Source organism: Lycorma delicatula, chromosome 6 (assembly GCF_047948215.1).
Source record: "Lycorma delicatula isolate Av1 chromosome 6, ASM4794821v1, whole genome shotgun sequence".
Lineage (NCBI taxonomy): Eukaryota > Metazoa > Arthropoda > Insecta > Hemiptera > Fulgoridae > Lycorma > Lycorma delicatula.
This window is the reverse complement of record NC_134460.1, coordinates 67,181,640-67,202,439: the sequence shown is the minus strand read 5'-3', so window position 1 is coordinate 67,202,439 and position 20,800 is coordinate 67,181,640. Positions and strand designations below refer to the sequence as shown.

The 20,800-nt window shown below is 26.1% G+C and overlaps 1 protein-coding gene across 1 annotated transcript in view; it reads right to left on the bottom strand.

The window, feature by feature from the left end:
- Positions 1-11,198: 11,198 nt before the first annotated feature.
- The window catches only part of LOC142326645 (protein-L-histidine N-pros-methyltransferase), a 495,337-nt gene continuing 485,735 nt past the window's right edge, over positions 11,199-20,800 (bottom strand). The window contains exons 5-6 of the mRNA XM_075369242.1: positions 18,768-18,943; positions 11,199-11,716 (exon numbers count right to left, since the gene is read on the bottom strand). Coding sequence (XP_075225357.1) covers positions 11,508-11,716; positions 18,768-18,943 — 385 coding nt within the window. The 3' untranslated portion in view covers positions 11,199-11,507. The remainder of the gene's footprint in view (positions 11,717-18,767; positions 18,944-20,800) is intronic.

Genomic DNA, 20,800 nt, shown 5'->3' with positions numbered 1-20,800 from the left:
TGTAAAGTAACAAGAAAGTAAATACATGAAGATAAAATTACAATATATTTATATAAATAAAACCAATAATTATCATATACAAAAAAGATCCACACAAACAAATAACTATTGTTTATAACCACTGTAAACTCAGTAACAAGAAGGCTTTCTTGAACCTATTAAAATAGTTTTTTGTACCATTATAATTTAAAAAATTATTTACATCTAATTTAATTTTTTAATTTTAATAATAGTTTTCACAGCAATAATGTCTTTGGCTATTAATTAAAAAAGGAATTTATTCATAATTAAACATTTTAATCTAAAATTAATTTAATAATTATTTTACTAAATTTACAAGTAATTTAATGTTATGAAATGTTCCCACTACCTCATCCTATTAATGAGCAAAATGATTAAAGAAATGCTAAATTCTTATTTAATAAAAGATTATGAGATATTTTTTTTACTATTACTTAATTCTAATTAAGAAATATAAGAATAATTAAAAAAATATAAATGTTACAGGAATGATACAGCTATTGTTCTATTGTCTAAATAAAAACACAAAAGATCCAAACAAATAAATTATGATTCTAGACATTAAGACTAATTATGCTACAGATTACAATTAATTTGTACTACAGATACAATGAATACAAAATATTTTATTTCACACCAAGAGTCAGCAATGTATGGTGTACATTTCATAAATTATACGGAAAATTATTTTTAATGACATGGGGCTAGAAATATAGCAAAGGAAGACCAAAAGTTTAATGAATATTCACTCATACATATTCACGAACATGTGATATGGAACAGTACTTATGGAAATAAAATGGCAGTATTCAGATCATTAATTCAGTATAGAGTAACATATGGCACTTATGTTAGGATTTCAACTCGATAAAATAGGGATGATGTCATAAATAATGTATTAATAAAGATCTTTTGATTGATCATGTGAAGAATGAGATCATTACAAAAATAAAAGAGTAAAACATTCCAATAACAGACTATATCTCCACCAAGGGATAATTATGTATGGACTGAAACATTTTGAAGTGAATTTTGAAAATGACAACCTATGAACCTACATTGTAATGAATGATAGAAAACGTGGGATGTAGAAATACAAGCTGTGTGAACATAAGAAATCAAAGGGGAATTAATTAAGAAAGAAGAATGGCCTTAATAATAATAAATATGTTTAAAAATAATAATAATAATAAAACTTGTTGATGTAGTACCTCATGAAGCACATTCTACGCATAGAAAGATGTATGAGGGTTAACTCTACATCTTGCCCTTATGTAATAATTCAAGCCTCAGATACATAACCAATGAGACAGTTAATAAGATAAATGATAGGTCTCATGTTGGTGATGAAGGCAACTGATGGTCAACCCAGCTAATGGTATGACGACCACCACATATTAATACTTCCTAAAATGTATGGCATGGAATGATGAAATGAATGACAATGTCATGCATTTTATTAAAATATTACAAATCCATACTATATGTTGTACTGAATTGTATAATTTGTTGATCTGGTAAATTTTCAGAGAAATCAGTGAGCAAACAAAGATTAAGAGATTAAAAACAAATAATAATCCAAAACAATAGTTTAAAAACCACAGGGAAGTGTTATAACTACTGAACATATAGCAGCTTGGAGAAGTAATACATTACTGTGCAGAGATTTAATTTCTGAGATGGAAAGGTACATGCTCTCAACAAGATAAGGTCGGAACTACCACTCAAACTAGAAACTACCAAAAGTATATTATTAAAGAATTAAGAAGGAGTAAGTGTGGCATGTATAGACAGTTTTCTGAGAATATAGATTCATATATGCAGATCAATAAGGGGATAGTAAGTACTTGCTCTCTGCTGGCACCTGATGTACTTATTAGGAGGCATAATTCTATTGTAGGGATGATGCATAAAAAATTAGGATACAATAGCAAAATTATAGAATGAATCCAGCTATAGTATCTCTACTAACCAGAACCATTAATAATTATAGGTAGATATAGACTCAACTGGAAAAGAGAAAAAATTGTACTGACAAAACAAATAAAATTACTTATATGTATTACTTGTACTTGTACATGATCACAATTATGTAATTGATGTGACCATATCCCTGGTAGTAAACCTGTCCAAAAGTAAGAGAAGTGAGAGAAAAAAGGTTAGAAAAATACATCCCACTGGCAGATGAGATTAAGAGTGTGTAGTACCAATATCCATTAATTTAACTGTAGTAGTACCAGTAGTAATGCCAGTAATAAATGGAGAAATAGAAAATTTTTTGAAAAGTTTGAATAAAAATCAAGTAGAAAGGAAATGAAACTGAATTTGTTTGTACTTTTATAATAAACATGTGGAATTTCGAGAAGCATAATCAGTAACCAGCATCATATAGAATACATAATAGATACATTTTACTTTCTTGCAGTTTCTCTGTCAAAATGTGATTTCTCCACAGTTAAAGATTGTGTAAAATACTAACTGAAAGTCTACTATAAACAGATACCTTGCTCAGATGTTTTAATGTACTAACGTTAATAAAAGTAAGTAGCTAACTTGCCTTTACTTTAATTTTGTGGTAATAAATTCAATGATGCAATCTGGTTTGCTGTAAATCACAATTTATACAAAGTAAATGAATATGATTAAGCTTAGCATAGAAGTTTGTCCTCAGTAAAGGTCTACACATTAAAATCCTGCTTAAGCTAGTTTTAACTTAAGGAGGGTCTCCAACAGTGTATGAGTGTAATATGAAATATAATGTCTAACAAAGCATTCATTATATGAGTTATGTGCAGGCACATAACTTTTTCAGCACAGTAGATAGTTTTTTAACCTGAAAGATCTGGTTAGTTGGAAAAGAAATCTTACTTAAATGTGACCGTTCCAAACCAATCATTAATTATAGTTTCAAGTATTCTCATAAGTAATTTCATATAAGTGATTGGAAGCATTATTGACTAACTGTAAACTATTTTTGGGCCAAATAACATCGGTACATTTTTTTATTAAAAAAAAACCTATTTTAGTCCTTTTAAAAATGATTAATATTGGAAAGTATTATAAATAAATTAGGTGTAAAATGATTAAAACCAGCTATTATATCTACATGGATTGTTTAAGTTCATAAATACTGGATTCAGAGAGGAGTTCATTGATGAAAATGCTAAGATATAAATTTACTTTAAATAATAAAAACTTACTTTTAAGTAATATAAAAAAGTATAAATATATAGAAGTAAGTAATATATAAAAGTATAAATATATAGAAGTAAGTAATATATAAAAGTATAAATATATAGAAGTAAGTAATATATAAAAGTATAAATATAAAGTAAGTAAAACTTACTTTAAGTAATATAAATTTACTTTTCTTAACTGAGATACAAATTATGGACAGACTCTGAAAATAAAAGTGGTCACACTTTGGTCATAAGAATACACATATATTAACCCTTATGATTGACGACTTATCTAATTATATTATATTCTGGAAGTTTTAAGGTACCTATTGCAGCTTGGTTGACTTGGAGTCCTCTCCAAAGACAATTGTGTTCCTTGTTTATGTTATGAGTATATTACAACCCTGGATTATCAGGTTAGAATATGAGGTTAATTTGAAACAACAAAATTATAATTGAGAGACAGCATCAAGGAGCAGTGTAATATAACTGGTTAACTAGTCCCAGAACTGTCAACCTCCCCCACTAACAATCTGTGCTATTCCATCATACATAAATTAACTCACAGGTAAGAAAATTTGTCATTTGTATTACATAATTAATATCTCAAGTAACAAAGAAGGGAAGCTTTAATATTAATTTTATCAAATTTATATATTACTTTGTTATTGTTATTATTCCTACTGAATACATTTTTACATAAAACTAGTTAATTTATTTAGGCCTGTGATCAACTACTGTCCCCAATACAGTCAATACATCTTTTCTTAAGATAGGATGTAGTTAATATTAAGGTAGAAAAAGTTTATAAAATTCTAATAAATAAAATTTATTAGCAGATACCATAAATTAGCATTTTCAAAAATAATTTTTTATTTTTACATTTTAAATTCACAATAAGTGCTACCAGTATCCTCTGTAAATAACATAGAAGTAAACAGTTCTAATGTAGCAAACAAAATACTATCAGAATTAAATATAAGATGAGGAAGTTAGAAGGATAAAATCAGTTAAAAAAATATGTCTTCAAAGAAATAAAATAAAATTTAACTAACAAGAAAAGAAATTACAATAATCATGTCTAATAAGGAATAATTCTGTTTGATACAGTAAATATGGTAGTATTATTCATTTCATTTTGAGTAATGAGTATAAAAGATAAATGATATACAATATGTTCTGCATATAAAATTAATGAATAATATTTCAAAAGAAATATGGGTATTATACTAATACATAAGGTTAAGACTGGATGTAATATGAACATAATTTACTATGTATATAATACATGCAGTCATTAATCATTGAACAGCTGAATCAACTATATGAAAAAGGTCATATTTTCACTTATTTCCAGAATTATTTTATGAAAGTATTTCTTGAACACAGCATTTTGACATATTGACAGTTAAAGAACTACTTCTTAAAACTTTCTAAATACAATATGGTATAGTATACAATATAATATTCTGAATGTACATTCAGTTTGTTGCTATAGTTGGAGAAGACCATATTTCTGGATATGACCTTTTCCAATTATCTCTTTCCAACACTTCTCCCATAACAACTGCTTCATTTCATGTTCATCCTCTTAGGGCTATAGCTATCAATCTGGTAGATATCAGCGATTCAGAATTTAGTAACAATGAATTCAGTAATATAAGTAATAAAATAACTGGTAAACAAAATCTATTACTATATAAAAGTGATACAATTAAAAATAAAAGTTAGTTAGGGAATTTGCAACAATCATCATTGTATATTGTTGATTCAAGTATAACTGAAGACTAGGTTGAGATTATGTTGTGTAAGTTGAGATTACATATTCTAAAAGAATCTGTTATAAGCCTGTCATTTAAAACATTTTATATATTAATTTTATTTAATACATCTATATAATTTTATGCCTATGACTGAACAATAATTAGTTACACATTAAAAACTTCATTCAACATTTGCTATTTTGTTTATGCAGGTCAACAGTGATAAACATTTATAAACTTTTTAAATTATATAAGAACAAAATTTCAGATAGTTTTTCAATAACTTACTTTAAAATGTTTTCATTCACTCTTATGAACATATTCAGTATTTTTTTTCTTTTTTACCTGTTTAGCCTTCGAGAATTACCATTCAGGTATTACTTCAGAGGATCAATGAGGATGATATGTATGAGAGTAAATTAAGTGTAGTCTTCTACAGTAAAGACACAAACACTAAATGTTTGCTTATCTTAAAACTGAGGAGAAAATACACCATCAATCATTAAAAAGAGTTCCAAAAAAATTGAAAATATTTTAAGAAAAATTATTGAAAATATTGTATTTCTAGCTGAGTTAATTGTTTCAAACATTACAACTTAAATTAGTTAGCAGAAAAATTTAATCTTATACATGTAGTACGTAATAAAATGTTCAAAAAATTGCATCCTAGCAGCAAATATAATACTTGATGTTTGAGAATATTATTTATTTTCCCTAATGTGATCAGCATAATTAAATTTTGTTTATTGCATTTATATGCTAATAAATGTTCCTAAATTCCATTTTACATACATCTAATTAGTTACTTACACATGACAACTGTCATAGAAATCATTAAGTTTAATTTAAATTATTAAAAAATTCATAATTTATATTTAAAAATAGTTCTAAATAATAGTTTCATTATCTATCTGTAAGTTGGAAACCAGGAAAGTAGCTCATTTTATTTTAATGACTGAGGTAACAAACATTTATCTCAACAATTTTATAGTTTCAATTATATTTTAATTAATAAAATAAAAAAATTAATTCTGAAAAAAGGAGAGATCTCTAAAAAAAACACTTTATATAGATTAAAAAAACGATTATTAAAACTCTACAGATCATAAACATTACTAGATAAAAAACCTATTCATTGCAGAACACATCTGATGATGAAAATTCAGTTTTGATACTCTGCTGTTTCAAATTTTGACAACAGATTTGGTTTTACAAGTTTAATATTAGTAAATACTTTTTACTGTAATTCAAAAAGTTTTACATTTTAAAAACTTCACTAAACATGTTTTTATATACTGCAAATCAGTACTAATATTCTGTTTTGGTTTAATGCTAATTTTGATTACAAACACGTCCATAATCTAACCTAACCAACTTGTACTCATTCAAACCTATCACATTCATATCTAATCCTGACATAAGTCTGATCCAACAATTTCATATCTCTACTAAGTCCCCCCAAAAACTCACGTCAATGTAAGCTAATCCAAGAAATTTGATCCATGAAACTATTTGAATAAAATCATTTTTATTATTTTATATAAAGTTTAATAAATATTATTTTTTCTTAGATCCAAAAAAAGTGTTCTGTAAATTTGTTAGAAAATGAAAATATTATTTTGCAAAAATAAACATCTTTGACAAAAAGATGAGCAAGAAATGTATTTACAAGCCGATAGATATTTAAAAGAAGCACAAAACAAAAATAGAAAATTCAAAAATAAGAATGTTAATTTACAGACCATTTTGCACAATTATTGAAGGTTAATGGAAAGAAGTTTGAAAAATGCATTTTTCAAAAGTTCATATAGAGAGAAGTATGTAAGGTATTGACTGAAATCATGTACTAGGTTATTTTCCAGTTAAGCAAAACAAATCATTGGGTTCTTAACACAACCTAATTTCAGAAGTTTATCATTAAACACTACATTGACTCTTTTTTTATTTATAAAAATACCTTTTTTTAACAAAGCAAAAAAAATGAGAGTAAAATAATATCAAATCTTAACATAAATTGAACAGATGATTTATTTTGTAAGAAGTACCCTGATTTTAAAGTAAACTACCATATATTAAAGTACTTTCATTTTCAAAACATGAACCTAAATAATATATAATTCCAATGTGTTTGATTTATATTATTATGAATTTAAACTAAGATTTTTACAATGACCTTGATTTCTGCCAATTCATTTAATTGGAAAAGAAATTATTTTCACCTAAATATATATATTCAATAAACAATGATCTTCAGTTTTTATAATTACTCATAAAATGGACAAAAGAATAATGAAGTAATATTAAAACAAAAACATTCAATTTACAGGTTTCAAGTTTTTGCTCCATGCTGTAAAATGTATAAAGTGTACATACTACAGCTGGCCTTTTCCAAACAACCAATTCAATTATTCCCTTATTCATGAGCTTATAATACTGCTTACAAAAGGTTTGGTCAATAAGACATTTAAATTACCAAAAAAAATTTAGTATTATTTTTCACTAATAATTTTTTATATAAGAATAATTCAATAATTAAGGAGGCAAATAACACAGTCGAAAAACTATTTAATAGAATAAACTAAAACTGTCTGACATTTGAGTTGGCACCCCTAACATAGAAAATATTAACAGATCAAAAAAAATGTTCATTATTGTAACCTCTTTTGTTTATTTTAAAATGTCCATTTCGTTTGAAACATGTACCATGGAAGAACAGTGTGCTATGATAAGATTTTTTTATTTCCTGAAGCTGTAAAACCAGCAAATTCACTCGCAGATGTTAATAAAGTATAAAAAAAAGACCGAATTCCAGCCGCTAGGGTGGGACCCGAGGACAGCATAGTTGGACCTGATTACCTCTCTGGCAGCTAGAGGCAGGTGAAAGAAATAATAAAAGATCCAACTGGTGAGCCGACCTGCCATGCCAGACGTCCTGTCAGTGTGTGGGAAGGCAAGCTTGAGTTTAAGGATACTCCTCTGGGTTGAGTTATACTTAAATGCTGATCCAGCCCAAGGGAGTAGGGGAAAAACAACAAGGTGTACAATTCTTTACTACTGAAATAAAAAAGCTCACAGAAATTTGGGTCAAGTGCTTAAATATAGCTGGGGATTATGTTGAAAAGTAGTGTTAGTTTAATTTTCAATGAAAGTATTATAATTTTTCTAATCATTAGTTTCTTAATTACTGAACAACACCTGCATCTATGTTATAAAAAAAAAAAAAATTACTGCCATAATCTTGCAACATAATATTGCCATAACTTTACATTACATAATTGAACGTTTTTAAAATTGTAAAAGATGTTGGAAAATAAAAAAATACAGTTGAAAACAGAAAATAACTAATAAAAAAAATGAATAAATAAAAGCAGTAACTTATTTTTAAAAATGAGTTAAAAACCATCTATGGGGAGATGAAAAACATGAAAAAGCAATAGAACAGAAAAAGCTTGGGAAAATACCATAGTACATTGTGTGCAATGTACTATAGTACATTGGGAAATACCACCAAACCTAGCTAATGAAGAAGAGATAAAAAAAACAAAGCAGTAAAAATTCAGTTGCAATAGTTGTAGACTTAAAAAAAAAGCATGTGAATGTATCAATCGAGAATTGCTCTTTAAAGTATTAAAAAAAATAAAATATTGTAACTAGGAAAACACCTAACATAATTAAGAACATTAAACTAGTCTCAAAAGTTGAATTTAACTTGTGGGAATTGTAGAACTGTTTGAAATTGGGACAGTGGTTAGACAAAGCTTTCACTAGGGGTTAGACTTTCATCGCTTTTATTCAACAGTGTCCAAGAGAAAGTTATCTGATAATGTAGAAAAGAGTTGAAGGGAAAGGTGTAAAAAAATTGGATAATTTGTACAAAAAATAAGAAGATAGAAGTTGGCTGTTTTGCATTTGTAGATGATAAGCCATATTTTAGAAAACATTAATGAAGCTAAAACCCAAATAAAGATACTAAATACCTTCTTTGAAAAAAACGTTTTCTTTAAAAAAAAAATGTTCTTTGGAATAAAAAATGAGAATAGGAAGATGAAAATAATAATTAATGAAATTTAGGTAATTGTGAGAATGGATCCAACCAAATGACCAAGAACAAGTCATTACAGAACAAGAAACAAAGAAAGGAACTAAAAAATACACAGTAAAAAAATCTACAACACAAAAACCATTTTGAACAAGAAAAAATAAAACATTTTGAATAGCAGTGAGCCAAGAAGTACTGTACAAAATAGAATGCTGTTCTCTGAATGACATTAGACATACTCAAAGGATTAAGAATGTGGAGAAGAGAATATTAAGAACAATTCTGGGACCCAAAGTGAATCAAAGAGGACTGTACAGATTGAGACCCATAGAACTGTATAAAATAAAGGAAATGAATGAGGGAATAAACAAAATAGAAGATGTAATGAGAAACAGAAGACTTAACTACTTCAGACACTTATACCAAATGGATTGAGGAAGACTAACTAAAACTATCTTCAATTACTTCTATAAAAAAAAATCTGATGTGGACATCACATTACTTCCTTGTACGCCTATTAAGTTAGACAATAAATTTCTAATTTAAGATGCAATTTAATTTTAAGATGCAATGTGGTGTTCACCACATTGCATCAATGGAGTCTGTATCAGCAATTTATATTAGTTTATATATTAATTTTGTTTCACGTCGATCAGGTAGTTATGTGATGTAAATAAGAACGTGTTGCATCTGTAACCATGGACACAACAGCTCAAATTCGACCTCATATACATATATTTTTTTAACTTTTATTTTTAATTTAAATATATTGATTTATTAATAATTATTAACCTCTGTAAACATTTTTGAATTAAAATGAAAAGTACATAAAATTTTATTTCAGTAATAACTTTTGATTTTTTTCATATTTTTTTTTATTGTTATTATTGAATTATTATTTATTACAAATTTTTCTTTGCAATCAGAGGTTAATAATTAATAAATCAATATATTTAAATTAAAAAAAAAGGTTAAAAAATATATGTATATGAAGTTGGATTCGAACTGATGTGCCTTTCCCTTGTAAGATCCAAATATTTCATTAATTAAAATTTTATTTGGCTACCACTCTGGTACCAATGAAAATAAGTACAACTTATGATATATCATTGAAAAGCTCTCAATGAGGGTTTATTACTGCTGTTACGAAAAAGTCCAAAATCCAAATTGTTTGGATTTTGGGCTATTTTGGACACTTTTGGTCCAGTCAATTGCAATCAAAAGGGCAGGTGCACAACTAGGTGTTACAACAGTCCTAAATCAAAATTTTCAAATCCTAAGTCTAATTGTTTTTGAGTTAAGTGAGATACATATATACATACGTACATACAGATATCATGCTGAAACTAGTCAAAATGGATTCAGGGATGATCAAAATGGATATTTCTGTTCTGAAATCTGAAAACTAAAATTTTACGCAATCACAATACTTCCTTTACTTCATACAAGGAAGTACAAAACAGTGGTGGACAGAAACAATGATTAAGAATGTTTAAAAACAAACAATTTTTGACAGATGAAGGTACAGAGAAATAGTGAAAAGGTTTGAAGGCTTTCAAGATAGTAACAAAAGAGGAGGACTGGGCTATTCAGTGGAGAGAAGGGAAGCAGCAAGAGTTATAGTAAAGTACTGGTAGGATGCAAGATCAGGAAAAAGAGCAATACCTAAATAACGACTATTATATATGGTCTACAGGTGGCCTGAATGGAAGAAAAAAAAAGAAACACTAATTTTGTAATTAGAATAGAACGTAAGATATTGGTAATAATGTAGACCATACATATAACCTGATGAGTAATTAGCACAATGAAAAGGAGTTCTTGCAAGCAAAATATGTACAGATATTTTAATTAAGGATTAACTTGGTGAACACCTGTAAGTATATCACTTACACTCATACACATCATCCTCATTTATCCTCTGAAGTAACACCTGAATGGTAATTCCTGGTGGCTAAAAAGGGGAAAAAAAGAAAGGTGTTCTTACAACATTAAGTATATATGGATACAATTTTGATAGCTTTTCTATACTTCCATACTAGTCTGTGTGTACAGAATAAGATATGTAAATAATAACAATATCATAACATGCTTATAACAATCAAATAGACTTATTTTCAAACTAATTTGTATTAATTAATATGTTTATAATATGTGTATAACTATTATATTCATAATAGTTTATAAAATGCTGGTATGAAAGTACAGAAGGAATATTTTTACATAACCACAAAAAAAAAATGTATTTAGTACCTTAAAAGTGATCATCTTTGAATCTGATGTGTATTTACTTTTTGATACAAAGTGTTGTGAAATCATAACAGTTTCATCCCCTTGTAAATACAGTTCTTATATACAACACTTGTACACGCTATCTGAAATCCCTTGTTATCTGTTACTGCCATCTTATTAACCTAAACTCATAACTTAGTAAGATAAATTTTCTGAAAGAATTGATAAAATGGAATACTAAAAATATTAACAGATTACTATATTAGGATAACATCAAGAATCACGTCGAAGAATGAAAACAGCATCATCTAGCCAGTAGTACGATTGACTAAGATCTCCTTCACAAAGGTAAGGTAAACGTGTCCAACGTTCAACAACAAATCCTGCTGGATGTATAACCTCTTCAATTAAACTATTTACTTGTTGTTCAAATGTCTCACCAGTAATTGGTAGAAATTGGTTGGGATTGTGATCTGGCCGTCCTGTAAGTAAAATTTATGAAATTTAAATTTTACAATTTTAAAAGTAATAAATAATCAAAATTAAACTTAAAAAAGAAAACTCAAAAAAGGATGCTAAAAAGTAAAACATAATACTTTTTCAATTCTTTAAATTTTGACTTTTAGAAGTTGGTACCAAATTAAAAAAACAAATACAAATAAATTACTAACCCCTAATTTGGTGTTGACTTTAAAAAAGAAAATTTAACAAAGAATTGAAATACATTACTTCTTACTTAAAATATGGATTGGCTAACAAAAATAGTTTTATTTCATGTGAATAAAGCTGTTTATAAAGAATTTAAAAGCAAGAAACCTGTGTCTTAATAATCAGGAAAGAAATACATAACTGACATAAAGGTAAAACAAAAGATGTAAGATATGTACTTTAAAATATGAGAATATATATAAGTTTTTTAATCTAAGTTTTATAACTAATTCTATTAAATTTTTAAGTGAAGATAATAAAGATATTAGCAAGACATCAAACTAAATATAACAATCTGATACTAAGTAATGATGGCAAAAAAAGGAAAATATCTTCAAATTGTTCAAGTAGCCAATAAAACTTTTAGTTCAAAAAAATCTTCTGTTAAATTATATGGGAAAACCATACAATAGGACCACCAGAAGAAATTTCACAGAAAAAAAAAATACACAGATCATAATGAGAACTGCCTCCACCTTTTGAATCCAGTTAAAAATTAAAATGATATTATTTATTTATTCATTCAAGTAATTAAAGGTGCTTTATACAACCACAACATTAAAAAAAGTTCAACATGATTTTATTGCTGAAGATTAGGAAGTAGTAGAAAAATGCAAATTCAGTTAGATGCATTGACTAATCATATTTCATCATGTACATAAGTACATACTAAAGTAGTGGTATGTAAACCTTAACTATTAAAAGCATTTATTAAAGAGCTAGTATACTCGCATATGTGTTGCTAGTGGAATACAATTGCTGGCTGAAGAATTCTTTTGCTAGGTAGTGGAAAAACTAAATAATCCATTAAAAACATATTTTTTGTTAAATATAAGATTAATGATTAAAATAATGATGAAATCCCAAATTTTTTATTATCACATTTTTTAAAAATTCATTCTATATCTTTTTTCTTTATAATTGTCCAACATTTTTTATTATTGTCTAATTCATACAAAGTACAGCCTGTGGCTGAGTGGAAGTCCAGTAACATATTAATATGTTATGCATTTAGCAATTCAATACTTGCTGTTTAGTGATTTAATATTATTCTTAGTTTTTAATAAGTTTTTGACTACCAATCTCTCTCAAAAGGTTTTTTCGAGCACATATGATGCTGTTGTGTGGCATAAACCCTGTTCCCCACCTAGTATTCTGGGCTTTGAGATTGGATTCATTCCATATATGTATTAAAGTTTTTAATTCTATATCTATCGTACTACACTATGAACAAAAACGGGAAATCTTATTTTCTCTAAAATAAATACCAAATATTTTTTTTCAAACAGCAAAGACTTGTTCAAAGGCCACATTATCTAATACATATAATGAATTAATTTTCCAAATAATGAACAATATGATGAAATTTTATATTATAAAAATATAAAATTTTTTTTACATGATTCACTTTTAAATTACATAAAAAATTATTCTTCAAATAATATTTTGTTGCTATTTATACAGATTCTATTTCAATGACATTACCAGTACCACTACTTTAATAGTGCCTGTTTTTAAAGGTTAAAAAATCCTTTTACTGTGTAGTTGATTACATTAATCAATGCTTTATGTTTATTTAATATGTTGCTTCAATAAAATTTAATGAGTTTGTAAATTATTTAAGTGTGTTCAGATCCTTATTTTTATCTGTTCTGTATAAAATTTGCATGTTTTGATTAATGACTTTGTATGTGTGCCCAATTTCTATGAGGTGACTTACAAAGGTTGAATTTATTATTGTGTGGTAATGTGTGCATGTGTTTTTTTTAATATATCTGTGCTTGAAGCGCTTCAGTTTATCTGATGTAGAAAATTCATTTTTATTTACTTATACTACAATTTCTTTTCTTCAACAGTTTTACAAAGGAAAAAATTTTAAATTAGATTTCATAATGTTAACAAAGTTTAATCAAATTTATTATCTCATTACTAAAACTAACATAAAAATAAGACAAACTTACAATACTGTTACTTTTTTTATACAAAAAATTTATTATCTCATATAAGATAAAAATAATGTATAAAAAGACAAATATGGAGTAATTGAATAACTATACAAATAATAAAATGGTAGTGAAATTAGGTACCTCAACGGTAACAAACTATTTTGAGATTATCATCACAGCAACCTTACAAGTAAACTTGATTGTCTCACGTTAGTGAAGGGGCTGTACCTTTTTTGCATTTTTACTCAACGTAATAGATTTTATGATTGTTAATCAAAAGTAATACCAAAATAAAAAATAATTATATGTCTAATTTTTGTTTAAAGAAAAACTAACCAACATGCTGATAAGGAATTAATCATAATTATCTAACAATATTCTAATATAGGTCTATAATAGTGAGTACCACAAATTTAATAATCAGGCTTTCAAGAAATAAGTTACTGTCATAAGATTACAGTAAAATGTCATTCATTAGTAATACACTAAATAAAGCAGAATATAACACTAAATTGCATACGTATAAGTACATAGTATAAGTTACAGTTTACTTATAAATCTTTTAATTTTATTTTCTGCCATTATGAAATTTAGCACCTATTAATAATTTTGGGGCAACATAATAGTAAAATCTTAAAGCTTCAGTTCTTAGTCACAGTAACTAACAATTTTAAGCTGATCTTAAATTTTGTTTACTATTCCTATTAGTAGCATTTTTCTTCTTTTGAGCTTTTAGGGGCATCGACTACTATGGTCAATAGTCCCTAACAGTATTAACAATATTAATAATAAAAAAATTAATAGTAATAGTAATCAGTACTAAATTAATAATAAAACAATAATTTAAAATTTTAATAATATTATTAATATTGTTGTAATGTCTATGAATTTGCAATATTTTGACATAAAAAGTTTTTTTTATATATATGATAAAGTAGTGATCACTAAAAAAGTGCTTATAAAACAAAAAAAAAAAAAAAAAAAAAAAAAAAAATACAAGCAGTTAAATGTTATAATTTATATTATTGTTGATAATAATTTATAATGGTTTAATATTGGAAATAATATTGCCACCCCAACAAGTAATACCACACTAAAGCCTATAATCAACTAAGCTGGAATTAATTGGTTATAGAACAAGGGATGTATGCTGAAAGCACAAATAATAGAATAATCTTAACAATTTTATATTGGCCTTTATATCTTTAACAAGATTGATCTAGGTAAGTTGCTGGTTACTTTAACCATAAGGTTAAAGTATTCACTACATAAGTATGTATTATACAGTAATATTATAAAAAAAAGCTTGCTGTGGTAAACAACAATGTTGAACTAAACACTGCATTGGACAGGCTGGCCATACATTCACCCAAAGATATAAAGAACAGAAACAGGCACAATATAAATAAATATAACTTTTATTGTACATATAACAATGCATTGTATAATAACATTAGGAATGATTAAATATGCTGTCCCATGGCTAAAATAAAGAAATGCCCCAATACCTGCCTGAGTGGATCAAAGGAAACCATGTTACAAAATGTTAAGGTCAATCATAAAGAAACTAGATGTAACAATTAACTACAAAAGAATTTACAATTCAGAAGGCATTAATGAAAACTCTTTGAGAACACATTATGTACATGTTGAATGGAATGCAGAAAATTCAGGGATTTAAAAAAAAAAATTTGATTGTTTAAAGGTTCGTTGAAAGAATAGTATTGTTTCTGTAAAAGAGAATATTTAAATTGCATTTAAAATAAATAAGGGAGATTTTTTTTTAATATTTTGGTAATTTATTAAAAATCATAAAAAAAGCATAAAATATTGTAATATGTAAGCCAAAATATTGCGTTGAATTACATGAAAATACTTCTGTTGCCTGGTAGATAAAGATAGATATTGTTATTTTTTTAAGAATACATAACAATTTTTTTTTTAAATTTAAGACTGCTCATTTAGAAATCAAGGATAGATTAAAATTTTTATTTTTCTAATTATTGATCTACATGATTCATACTTATGGACATAAAAAAATGATCTGGTAGACTATTAATGTAACTAGAAAACTCATTCTGACTTTTTAAGGAAGCCCCAATAAATGACATTAAACACAATAATCTGTTGCTTGTTTGTTTCTTTACAAGCATCTCACAAAACTAAACATTTTACCATAATAATAAAATATTGCACACAATATATAAAACCAAGATCTCAACACAAGTCAACAACGTAAAATTTTAGAAATGCACTACTTTCATAAAAAAACAAAGCATTAGTCAAATGAATGTCAAATCAAATACATTATTCAGCAACGTAATGAATGAAATTTCCTGATCTTTTTAATACGTAAACAATTTTCATAAAAAATGTATGATATCTCCATCTAAACATTCTAGCTTTGCAATTTTCTTTTCATACTTGGTTTTACCAAAACTATGTTTTAGTTCTGGAGTACCCAGCATCATTCAGAATTTAACAAGAACAAAATCTTATTATCTCAAATGTTTTTTAATGGTTTAATAATCAGAATTTAACGAGTTCAAAATCTGATCATCTCAAATGTTTTTTAATGGTTTAATTTAATATCTTAGCCAAAGTGTGTGCATTCCTGCTTAGTACATATACTGAACATATTAAATATCAATTGTAACTGATACTAGTTAACTGTAACTCTTTAAAAATAATTATACATCATTCCTAAATGCCTTTTTGTCTTTGCAACAAGCATTTTAGTACAAAGAATAATTTTATAAATAATTTGTTACATGACTGAAGTGTATATTACTTAATCTTTATAATAGTAATGTTTAGGATGACCATTAACTAAATTAAATTTTAAGAGTAAGTAGTTATCATTTGAAAGGGAACCTGCACCAAGTTGTACAAAAACAGTCACCAAAGCTTAAAGTTGATGATCTAACAAAAACTGGTTTACCTAGGAATATTGCAACGTTTTGCCAAGCAAAGCTTCATCCATAGTCTACTTATAAACAATTAGCAAATGGAGGTCAACACTGGTATTCGTTCCACGCTGACATTACCTCAACTACTTTTAACGCAAGGAATTGCAACATGTATTTTTCACTATAATAGTCAGCTTTGTTATGTAATAGATAAAAAATATATAATTTATAACAGAAATTTATCATTCTTTAAATTTCAGTTTAATTTTATTATTCTGATTAATGTAAGCATTAAGTTCCATTTTAAAATGATTAAACAGTGATTTATACTTTTAAATGAAGTAATTTCAAAACACAGAAAATCCATTTTTTACTTACATGTTCATGAGTTTTATATTTAATCATTGTTCCAAGAACAAATGCATAATACCCAATTACCTTCCCTTCTTTTATAATTTTTTTTTTTATTAGCGATGAACTTTGTAGAGGTTATTATAAGATACAAACCACATACCAATGAAAACAACAAACATGTTTAACAGCAGAAAAACAAGCATAAAATCTTACTTAAAGTAAATATAAACCAACAAATGTACAATTTAATTGCTGTTTATCTTCTTAAAAAAAAATTAATTTCATTCTCTGTAAAGATTTAATTACATCTAGTTTAAATGTTGATTAAACACTGATGATAAAACAGAATATTTAAAAAAAAGGGTTTTTATTAAAAAAAATTATTCCATAAAAGGTAAATTATAACAATAAAGAAAAGTACTGTTTCCTTTTATTTTAAGCCTGTGATGCTGTTGTCCAAATATTTGTTTTTAATTTTTTTTTTTAAATAATGTGAAATTAAATGTAGATTTTGTTATTTTTGTAATTCAAGTTCATGCTACGAAAAAGTAGTTCAGATATACATTACCAAAACACAGCTTGTATACTTATTAAAAAAATATTTGTAGAATGTACTGATTGCAGCAGATAAGACATACTGTTAGATGAATTGTATCACATATTAATTACCAAAAATCAAATTAATCTGTTTATGTTAGCTTTTTAATCAGACAAATTACAGCTAGCTGCTAAAATGCCAGCTTAAGTCTTTTGCCCTCTGAGACAATGAGAGATTCCTGAAAATTCCTGCTGGTTTTATAAAATCCTTGAAGATTGCAGAAACCTCAATATTAAATATTTTGTCTTTTTATGATTTTCATTAATGTAGATATAATTTTCTCTAATTAATATTAACTGAGTATTCATGAAAAAAGGATTCTGAAAAGTTGAAATATAGTACCTTATCCTAAAGTACAAAAGTATTAATCTAATCTGTCTAATTTAATAATTTTTAGTTTTGGTGTTAGTTAATTATTTCTAACAATTAGTAAATAACAAATTAAAGCTCATAGAAAAAAATGTTCTACAGTTTAGTTGGGACTATCAGAAATACTTCTATAATTAAGATGCTATAAAATTCATTTATCACTAAATTGTATTTATCCTGTACTCGGTGTCACAAAATTTACCAATTAATTAATTTATTAATGAATTCCCAAAGATTTTTAACAACAAGTACCTTGTCATTATAATACACTCATTATAACTTGACAAGTTTGTAAAATTTGCAACACGCCACACACATTTAGTAGGTGGCATGTCTTAAATTAGAAAGTTTAACTCAATAATTTTCAGTTCACATGTGTTTCACATTACCCTTAATATATTAAACTAATCAATCAAATTATATAATATATCACAAATACAGTCAACTAAGAATGGAGTAACAGTTTGTAAATTCAGCTAATTTTAATGGAAGATTTATAATGAACACAAAACAACTTTGTATGAAAAACTATTTTTTTTTCATTATTTATAACAAAAATATTTACAGATCTATTAAAGATAATTACAAACAATGATTTTTTTTCAAAATTAACATCAAAACAAAAAATAATAAATAAATAAATACATACCTGATTCAACATAAGGTTTATATGGTAATACAATGGCAATAATTACATGACCATGTGGATCTAATGCATTTTTAATGTCATGAAGTAATGTAAGTGGATTTTCACAACGATCTAGAAGATTTAGACAGGATATAGTGTCATATGTTCGATTTTGCCACTCATTTATATCTAGCAATCTGCAACAGTAGTTAGTAATTACGAGTATATATAAAAATTATAAAATGTAAATCACAAATACATATAAAAAAGTAAACAAATTATACTATTACAAAAAATATATAATAGCTAAAATTAATTTTGATAATTATAAGAACTTATAGTTACAGTAATATAAGTTCATACTAATATGAACTTAATTTTTGAAAAAAAGTATAAAGAATCCAGTTACCTGTTTAACAAGCAGTGTTACCTAGTTATATCACAGAACAAGAAAAGTAACTTGAATTCTAATAAAGAACAAAAAATTATGGATAAAAATTTCATAAAAATGTATTGGAGAAGGAGAAGATGAAGAAAATAAGAAAGGAAAAAATAACCTAAATTAGATGAACTAATTTTTTTTTAAAGAAAATGAATCAACCTACACAAAATATCAAATTAAAGTAACATATAAATAGTATTAAATGAGTATTAAAATAACAACTATGTTACTCATAAAAGCCATTTTTAGATATATATACTGGTTGACAGATCATTATCTGGTGGCCATAATTATGAGTCTTGTAGAATCTACACATTATTTTCTTTAAATAATTATTACCCTGTTGATGAATTTTTAAATAATACTAAAAAAAAAATCCTTGATTTATCTGCATCTCATTCAACATATACATAAATATGAAATAATTTTCAGTAGTGTCTTCTGAAACTGAACTATTTTATAGTAATTTTTTATATTTAACATATTTGTCTTACAATTATTTCAAGTGTTTGTATTTAAATAATTAATACAATTTTTATCTATTTTTTTCTATCTATTAATTTGTTTTTATATTTATAATTTATCGTATAATGATGTAAACTGTATAATGCATTATTATGTACCAATCAGAATAAAAGATTTATTTATTTATAGTAATGAAATCTATATTTGTATAACTGATTTTAATCTATCTGGTTCACTTTTTTAAGGTTTTTGACTATCTGTTATGTTAGATACCACTACCAAATGACTTGACTCAGATACAACTATATGACTTGACATCAGATAGTAATTATTCCCAAAAATACTTCAGTATAACAAACACCTCATTTCAGGTTTAATATGAAAGTGAAAGAGAAAAATGTATAAACTTTTGATATTATTTTCCAGTCTTTCATAATTTTTGTAAAGAATAATTAATAAAGAATCATAATTTAAACGTACAGATGATAATTTATATATTGGGGTGTTAATGTTTGCAGTACTTTATGGGATGGATGTATGGATGGATAACTGGTAGTCTGATTAAAGGAAATACATTTTTTACAAATGTGTACTGGAGAGTTTCAAAGATGACTTGGGTTAACAAATTCTGAAATGCGAAAGGTTGAATGCATGAGTATCCTGCTGATAGCATGATTTATATTATATTAAAGAAACTGTAATCTCTGGGCCATACAATTAGAAATAAAAATGTAATCTACAGCACATTTTGAAATGAAAGATTGTTAGCAAAGCACCAAATAGAAGAAGAATTTCAAAGATTAAGTATTTATGGGAGTGATGTGAGAAGATTGTTGAACTACTTTTAGATGCACTTAACAGAGGAATCCTCAATATATTAAAGATGGCTTATTTTGTGTGAAACCTATACTATGGCTGTAATCAGTTATAAAAAATTTAATAAATTTGATTTTTGAAAGCGTCTTTTAGCATTCTGTAAGAAATTTTTTTTTTTGTTTTTATTCTACATTTATTTAAATCAAGGAGTAAACTTTAGATTACAGTGATAACGAAATCGTAGTGAAACAGGTAATGAGAAGGGAAAGATTAAGCAATTATTTTTCGTTCAGGCCTATATAAATTAAATTAATGAATAGAAAGAAAAATG